This window comes from Phaseolus vulgaris, chromosome 10 (assembly GCF_051622355.1).
Source record: "Phaseolus vulgaris cultivar YP4 chromosome 10, ASM5162235v1, whole genome shotgun sequence".
NCBI classification, from domain to species: domain Eukaryota; kingdom Viridiplantae; phylum Streptophyta; class Magnoliopsida; order Fabales; family Fabaceae; genus Phaseolus; species Phaseolus vulgaris.
Genome location: NC_143507.1, coordinates 16,448,053 through 16,457,005, shown reverse-complemented (window position 1 = coordinate 16,457,005; position 8,953 = coordinate 16,448,053). Strand labels below are relative to the sequence as shown.

The 8,953-nt window shown below is 33.2% G+C and overlaps 1 protein-coding gene across 3 annotated transcripts; it reads left to right on the top strand.

Annotated features, from left to right (window-relative positions):
- Positions 1 to 1,494: 1,494 nt before the first annotated feature.
- Positions 1,495 to 5,888, top strand: LOC137818934 (serine/threonine-protein kinase BSK5). Of its 3 annotated transcripts, none has more exons than XM_068622596.1 (10): positions 1,495 to 1,938; positions 2,011 to 2,231; positions 2,706 to 2,841; positions 2,966 to 3,099; positions 3,190 to 3,295; positions 3,761 to 3,846; positions 4,127 to 4,315; positions 4,750 to 4,914; positions 5,063 to 5,176; positions 5,455 to 5,888. In XM_068622596.1, the coding sequence occupies exons 1-10, from the start codon at positions 1,857 to 1,859 to the stop codon at positions 5,695 to 5,697; spliced, it is 1,476 nt and encodes a 491-aa protein (XP_068478697.1). In that variant the 5' UTR covers positions 1,495 to 1,856; the 3' UTR covers positions 5,698 to 5,888. The 3 variants fall into 3 exon arrangements, 2 of the variants coding, with proteins under 2 accessions (XP_068478697.1, XP_068478698.1); XR_016516217.1 differs by having other exon boundaries at positions 1,499 to 1,938; positions 4,739 to 4,914; XM_068622597.2 differs by having other exon boundaries at positions 1,694 to 1,938; positions 2,370 to 2,841.
- Positions 5,889 to 8,953: the final 3,065 nt, after the last annotated feature.

Genomic DNA, 8,953 nt, shown 5'->3' with positions numbered 1-8,953 from the left:
GAATGACTTTATTAGTGGCTTCAACTTGGCTGTTAGTTTGCGGGTGCTCTACTGAGCTTGTGATGTGTTTGATATCAAGCTTTTCATAAAACTCGGCTAGACCTCGATTTGTGAATTGTCAACCATTGTCGGTAATGATAACAAGGGGTAGCCCAAACCGGCATACGATGTTCTTCCAAACAAAACTTTGAACATTCCGTGTGGTGATTGCAGTTAAGGGGTTGACTTCTATCCATTTAGTAAAGTAATTTATCCCAACCAATAGAAACTTGCATTGTCCTTTACCAGGGGTGAATGGTTCGATGATATCCATCCCCCACTTCACAAATGGCCATAGAGAGAGAATATAATGAAGATTATCAAGTTTTTGATGGTGTATGGTGCCATATTCTTGACATTTTATACATTTATGTACAAATTCCATGCAATCGCCCTATATAGTCGGCCAATAGTAACCTGCTTGTACTACTTTAGCCGCCAATAGTAACTTGTGTGGACAATGATGGGCCTATACAGTACTTGTAACCTACTATAGAATTGATAATGTGTTGGTGATCTTCGTGCCTCCTTCCTTCAATGTTGACGCTCGGTTGGCCGAGAAGGGTACTTGCGATTGCACTGCAACGCTCACGTTGGTACTCTGTTTAAGGTGTGTTCTATTGAGATGTGAAAAACCTACCTTACTCCTTTTTCGAGAACTCTATTTGTATTATTTCTTTGTGGGCTTTTTGTCTTGTATGGGTCGGAGATCAGTTGTCAACTGATATGTCGTGGTTCCTTAATCTTAGGGAAGTGTATGATCTGTTTTATCCGTTATATATTGAAGATATTTTCTGGATATTTTGGGATGCGCATTCATTCAATGCTATTGATAACTGCTAATGATAACCGTTATTTATTGTATTTGTTATTTTATATGTTATTTAACTCGAGCAGTGGGTTACTAAGACATGCTCTTCCGATACAGTTATGATATTAAAAAAAATTGAAATTGTTGTCAAGGTTCTCTTTCTAATTATATAAAGGAAGAAAACATTGATAAATGGAACATGACTAATTCTATGTAGTTCTTGGAAACATTTAATAAAAATGTTATTGGCTAAAAAAAAGTAGCAAACTTTAATACTAGATTTTAGGAGTTAACATTCCAAATTTATTTTCATTAGATTGGTAATGGGATACACTTTTTTTAAAAATAATGGTAAAAATACAATGCAAACACATTTAAGGAAAGAGTATTAATAAAAAAAATTATTAAAAAAATGTTACTTATAACTGTGAACAAACAACTCTTTACAATCTTTTAAACTTTCTTTATTTTTTCTACATAAAAGATTAGTTTTTCTACTAACTGAAACAATTTAATGTTGGATTATCAACATATCAACACTACTTTATTAAATTGTAATAAATTATAAGCAAAATTATGGAAAGTTAGAAAAGCAAAAAGCCAAAACTAGAAAGCTTAAGATTGGGAAAGGACCTTTACAAATTGAATGACAAGAGTAAAGAAAAGGCTGTTACAAAGATAGGGATAGAGAAAGACATAAGAAGAAAGTGATAATAAAAAAATGTAAGAATAAACAGCTTGTAGTTGTGTTGTCACTGTTGTGTACTCTACAGCATCAAATGAAGAGTTGTTGAAACACAGTAAGAGTTGATTAGTGGGAACCTATTGAATTGCCAACTCTTTGCCTTTTATCTTCAAACATTACTCAACAAACACAAAGAGTCATAGACCAAATGGGCTCACAACAATGACCACTGTGTGATAATTCTTCATTAGCCATTCAACCTTCAACTGCACCACTTTCTTCTCGTTCTTTCATCTTTCTTCTTACTCTCTACCACTTTACATGGGGGCTCGTTGCTCTAAATTCTCTTTCTGCTGGTTCCACTCCCACCTCAAGCCTTCTGTCCTTGAGTCCTCTGACCAAGGTTTATGTTGTTCTTTGTTTTTGTTTTGTCTAGAGACTCTTGCTTCTTTTAAAAAATTTGTCTTTGTTGCAGAAAATGGTGAGAAGGGTGAGAGAAAATTGTGGCCTAGTTTTGGTGAGTTCAGTTTAGAGCAACTGAAGGCTGCCACAAATGGGTTCTCCTCAGAAAACATAGTGTCTGAGCATGGTGAGAAAGCACCCAATGTTGTATACAAAGGAAAGCTTGATAATGGACAATGGATCGCCATCAAACGTTTCAACAAGTTTGCTTGGCCTGATTCTCGCCAATTCCTAGTTTGTAACATGCACTTACACTTCGTTTTTCTCTTTCTAAGTTTGTTAAGGTTATAAATTGCGATTGCAATTGACTCTAAATGCTTAGTACTGCATATAATTGTGGACCAAGGTTTTAATTTGCAGTCATGGTTGCAGTTTTGTCTCAATCATTGATTTTGAAAGAAATTGCGGACAAATATGACTAGAGCTGCCACAATTATAACGCAGAGACTTCAAGATCCTTAACACCGCACCCGAAATCACAATCGTGGACCATTTTAAAATTTAGTGAAAATACAGTTCATATAGTTGTGGCTGGGATGTAGTTTTTCAGATCTCATAATGCAATACCCACAATTGTGGTCATGCTGCAATTGTTGAGATCTCGAAAACCCTGATGTTGAGGCTGAAAATTGACCAATTTAAAACTTTAAATTTCTAGCACATTTTTTCTTGTAGAGAGTTTGACATGAGGTTTTTATGTGCTTTTAGGAGGAAGCCAAACAAGTGGGGAGCCTTAGAAGCGAACGCCTAGCAAATTTAATTGGTTATTGCTATGAAGGGGAAGAGAGGCTGCTAGTAGCAGAGTTTATGCCACATGAAACTCTGGCCAAGCATCTCTTTCATTGTGAGTTGTTTGGTCCCTTAAAAACTTTTATGTTAATATTTGACCTGTTTTAAATATTTACTTACATTTTGGTCTTAGGACTTTTAATTTTGAACATGCAAAAAATTATGGCTGATTGGTGCAGGGGAGGCACAGCCAATGAAGTGGGCCATGAGGTTGAGGGTGGCTTTCTACTTAGCTCAAGCTCTAGAATACTGCACTAGTAAAGGAAGGGGCTTGTATCATGATCTGAATGCCTACAGGATCTTGTTTGATCAGGTATAAAGGGTGTTAATAAATGCTTCCGATTTATAATTAAACCTTGTTTATTGCTATTTTTAACTTGGGACTGGCTTGTTGTATTAACAGGATGCTAATCCCAGGTTGTCTTGCTTTGGACTGATGAAGAACAGCAGAGATGGCAAGAGTTACAGCACAAACTTGGCTTTCACCCCTCCTGAGTACTTACGGACTGGTAAAGTTTTTAGGATGTTTATGTGTGTTGGTTGCATGGGTGCATGTACTTGATCCTGGGCACAGCTGAAAGAGATCTGACGCCACTGAATCGGCCATAAAAGTATAAGATTGGTCTGAAATACTCAGAATGGTCAAAAGGCCATCAATAATGTTGTACTGTTCTCTTTGTTAGACAGGATCTTTATTGTATCACAAAGGGGCCTGCATTTACTTTTACATCCTCTTCTGCAAATAAGTCAAAAACTAATTGCTTTATGTTTTTCATTTTGACCAAATTATATGGAAATTTATGTGGAAAAAAAATCAGCTTCTCTTCCTTCTTTCCTTTTTATTCTTTCCCTAATTTAAGGAAAATCCTCCTTTTAGATGAGGGAAGCATATTTGGAAATTGGAGTTAGTTTGCCTATGCTTACATACTTTGGTATGTGACTCTCGTTCTTTGGTAAATTTGGTTTATATGCAGGTAGAGTGACCCCAGAGAGCGTGGTTTACAGTTTTGGAACTCTGCTGCTAGATCTCTTGAGTGGTAAACATATTCCACCAAGCCACGTAAGCTTTTCCTACTATTGTTATGTCTGAAACAACTATGCATGAAGGATATTAAAATTTAATTATGTGTGTTGTTTTTAATCTTGACTACTCAAATATGATATAACAATATATATATACACAAGTGTGTGTGTGCACTTTCATTTTAACGAGTTTTCATTTGATATGCTTCCTTAGTCATAGTGTCTATTAAGTTGCAAAATAGTGTCTATACGTAAAAATGTATGAAACTTGATGTAGTATAAAAATTGATATTCACAGCATTCACTTCTCTCTGCAGGCACTTGATCTGATTCGTGGCAAAAACTTTCTGATGTTGATGGATTCTGCCTTAGAGGGTCACTTTTCAAAGGATGATGGAACTGAGTTGGTTCGTTTGGCTTCTCGTTGTTTGCAATATGAAGCTCGTGAGAGGCCAAATGCGAAGTCTCTGGTTACGTCTCTTATGTCACTTCAGAAAGAAACAGAGGTATATATACATCGAGAAATGATACTTTTTACGATAATGAAAATTGTATACAACTGTGGAGGAGATAGATTCATATATAAATATATATAATAAAAGATAAATTTATAATTAAATGATATAAAAAATATTAAATAATAATAGTTAAAGTTATAATGTGATTGTATAAAATATAGATTGTCAATATATCATTATCCCACAAATATTTCAATTTCCCCCTCATTTTTAAACCTGGATTTGGAGCAGCATTGTGTAACTATATAACAACAGCAATGTTTACAAGTTAAAGTCTTATTTGTATATAATTAGGAATTAGATATTATGCAAGTCTTTACCTATATTTAATTGCTAAGATGTTATATAATCAATGTGAAATGTAAAACGTTATACCCATCTTAGGAAGACTATAATTTCTCATTTGGATAGTATATGAGCAGGTCCCCTCTTATGTTCTGATGGGTCTCAGGCAAGAAAGTGCATCCTCAACAAAGCAATTGTCATTAACACCTTTTGGTGAAGCTTGTTTGAGACTTGATCTTACTGCAATCCATGAAATATTGGAGAAGACTGGTTACAAGGACGATGAAGGAATTGCCAATGAGGTTTGCTACCATATTAAACTTATAGAAAGTGGGTTTCATCTCACTTGAATAGAATATAAAAGAGAAGCTTTGTTTACACACTTTTCCCTCTATATTTGTTGTTACTATATGACTCCAATGTTGATTCTTCTTAATGTTGAAATTGCAGCTTTCCTTTCAATTGTGGACCAGCCAAATGCAGGAAACCTTGAATTTGAAGAAGCATGGTGATACTGCTTTTCGAGCTAAAGACTTTGTCACTGCCATTGACTGCTACACTCAAGTAAGAGTATGCTATGCTTAATTTAACTTATAGTAACTGATGTTGAATACTATCTATAGGTAACCTAACTTCTAGTATCTATTACAACCCTATTTACATTATGGTAAAACTAAGTTTGGGGTTTTTCCACAACAAAACCAATCAAGGCTTTTTCCTTGTAGCATCACCAGCTTGTAGCAATGGTGGTGCTTACAAATATAATATGTTGCTTATTTATATTTTGGTTTATATCTAACATATATATAATAAGTGTGTGTATATATATAAATTTGTTTCAGTTCATAGAAGGAGGGACCATGGTGTCACCAACAGTGTATGCAAGGAGATGCTTATCTTATTTGATGAATGAGATGGCACAAGAAGCTCTTGGGGATGCCATGCAAGCCCAAGTGGTATCTCCTGAGTGGCCTACTGCTTTGTATCTTCAAGCAGCTTGTCTTTTCAGCCTTGGAATGGAGAATGATGCTCAAGAGACTCTCAAAGATGGGACTAACATGGAAGCCAGAAAAAACAAAAGCTGAAAAATTGTATAGATTTTCCCTTTCCTTTTCTTGCCTTCAGAATTATTTTATGCCCTTTTCTAAAGTAGTTTTGTTTGTTAGGCCTTGCTTCCTATTTCCTCTATCATGATTCATTTCTTTGGATTTATTTGGCTTTTGGCTTTCCGTGATGTCCGTGAGGGACAAAATACAATGGCTGATTTCAAATTTAATACGTGTGCACCCTCTTTTTCCTTCTTTTGCTTCACCTGCCTCTCCTTTGTTGTCTCCAATGCTGTCAGTTTATATATATGCAGTACAATTTATGATGGACAAAAAAGATGATTTAATAATTAAGATGGTGTCACATAGTCTCCGAACGTATTTATTTCAGCAATTCATTATAAAATTTTATGTAACGTGTAGACTATGAAATAAAGCAAAGAATTCGAATTCTAGTAGTTTCTTGACCTCTCAAGTCTCAAGTTCCTTTTTATATATACATTTACTGTCACCACTACAAGAAAAATCTCATAACTAAAGTGCAGCAGGTGGGACTCGAAGTCAAGTTCATTAAGAAATGTCCATAGAAGTTTTAACCATTACACCAGTCAAGTTTTGTTTATCATGTTATGAGTATGATTATCAATATTAATATAATTAATAAAATAAAAATTAATAACATTCTTCATATATTTAATATCATTATTATTATTAATATTTTATTATTATTAATATTATAATATTATTAAATATTATTAATATTATTAAATATTATTAATTTTGTTAAATATTATTATTTTTAATAATATTCTTAATATTACTATTATTATTAAGTATTTTTAATATTATTAAATATTATTAATATTATTAATTTTATAATATTAATAATATTCATAAATTAGTTATGGTTATTATTATTTATGAATATTAATTATGATTTTATAATTCTTCATATTATATTAATATTTTTAATATTATGTATATAATTATTATGATTATAGTTGATAGGTAATAGAGATCCATGGGTGATAATTCGTAGGTAATAGAGATTCGTGGTAATAGTTGGTAGGTAATAAATATCCGTAGGTAAAAGTTGGTAGGTAATAAGATCTGTAGGTAGTAAGTAATGCTGAATTTACCTACGGATTGAGAATCTGTCGGTAATGTTCGTAGGTAATGTTGTTCGTAAGTAATGTCCGTAGGTAATGTTGAATTTACCTACGGACTCTACGGCCTCAGATCCGTGAGTAAAAATCCGTAGATAATACTTATCTTTTTTTGTAGTGAATATTTGAGACTTTTTAGAATATTTTTTAATTATGTTTAAAATGTTACTATAAATAATTCATATATTATAATTTTTTTTATAACACATCATTGTGAAACCTTACATCTCACCTAACCTGACATTCCAGACTCTATCAATCATGTGTAATCACATAAAGCATATTACAAAAGAAAAAGGAAAACAAACATGGATGACTAACCAAATCAATAAAGAGAAAAAAAAATTGTAGAACAACATAAGCAAAACGATACATAGGAAACTTATACCCATTATGAAAAAATCTAAAGAAAAGCTAGATGGCATAATACTATACTAAACATATTCAAGCATATTACTCAATCCTAAAGAACCAAGCTTATCAGCACAATGATTGCTCTCTCTAAAAATATAAAAAAAACTTTAAACTCAATATCGTTACAAATAGATAGACATTTATTCCATCTACTATGGATAGACACTAGTGCAAAAAGATCCATTTACGACAATACATTCACAACACTTTTACTGTCAAACGCTATCCATCAAAATGTGGTGACATTTTTTGAAATTAAAGCGAGTATAAAACAGTGGCTATGAGTTAAAGCGTCGTTTTAGACCAAAGCGCTTGGTCTAAAACGACAGCTATGAGTGGTAGCCGTCGTTTTAGAGAAAGCGCTTTGGTCTAAAATGACAAATCTACCTCAAAGACGCTATTTTACACTCATTTTATTACCCTAATTTGTAGTGCGCCACTTATGCTTTCGAATTACCCTAATTCTTCTTCATCTTCGAGCTCTTTTCCATTGTGTAAGTTTATTTTATTCACTCACCATTGATTATTTATTTCTTTTTTTGTTTCTCTTATTCGTTTATGTCCTCCATTGTTGGTGAAGGTTTTCATTGCCTTCCACCACCATTGTCTTCATTGGTTGTTTTATATGCCTCATTTGGTTCTTCGTCGGTGTTAGCCGCCGCCGTTGTGAGCCCACCATTATCGTTCGTCGTCGCTGCTCTTCATCACCATTGTTGCCTTCATCTACAAGGTTGGTGGTATTTTACTGTTTTAAAAATATTTTTTAGTGTTATTAAATTGTATATTTTTTTATTTATTATATAATATGTATTTATTTTTAATTTAAATTTATATTATGTTAGTTTTTAGGTTAGAATAGACTTATTAAATTATTAGATTCTAATATTTAGTATTTATAATTAATTTAATGATTTTTAATTTGTATATTTAGTATTTATTATAATATGTATTTATTATTAATTTATATTATGTTAGTTGTTAGGTTAGAATAGAATTATCGTTTTGGTATTGAGTCTAAAAGTGTTCGACCTTCGACAATTGATACATGTTGGTATTGAGTCTGAGGGTGTTCGACCATTGACAATTGATACATACTGGTATTGAGTCTGGGGTGTTCAACCCTCGACAAACGTGAGATTTAACACTCATTATAAACACTTGAATGACCATTACAGAACATAATGGATTGAAATTGGATTAACTCCGTTCACATAAGTGATGAGTACGAAAGAGGAGTAGAAGAATTTATACAATTTGCGCAACATAACGCCAATAATAGTGGTCATGATGGAGTAAAGTTTATGTGTTCGTGCGTTAATTGTATGAACGGAAGGAGACAAAATGTTAAGAAAATAAAAGAGCACGTTCTACGTGATGAGTTTCTTCGATCTTATACAACTTGGACATGGCATGGTGAATTACTAAATTTACTACATGCTTCCGTGTCTGAAGAATATGTGGAGTACACCATGGATGATGCAATTCATGGTGAAGTACATGATGATCTATTGGAGGACATGATTCGTGATATGGGAGCTGAATCTTTTGCAGAAGCGTATGGATATGGAAGTATGTCAAGCAATGCAGAGACTCCATTGTATCTTGGATCAACTAACTTCATACGGTTGTCGACGGTGTTAATATTGATGAATTTGAAGGCAATAAATTGATGGACTACTTCTTGGAATTGCTTCATTTGTTGAAGGATATGCTTT

Excerpts from the sequence above, each read along its gene's own strand:
- LOC137818934 (XM_068622596.1), top strand. The coding sequence starts at position 1,857 with ATGGGGGCTCGTTGCTCTAAATTCTCTTTCTGCTGGTTCCACTCCCAC. Across the intron at positions 2,842-2,965 it reads GGCCAAGCATCTCTTTCATT|GGGAGGCACAGCCAATGAAG; the intron begins GTGAGTTGTTTG and ends TGATTGGTGCAG. Across the intron at positions 3,847-4,126 it reads AACATATTCCACCAAGCCAC|GCACTTGATCTGATTCGTGG; the intron begins GTAAGCTTTTCC and ends TTCTCTCTGCAG.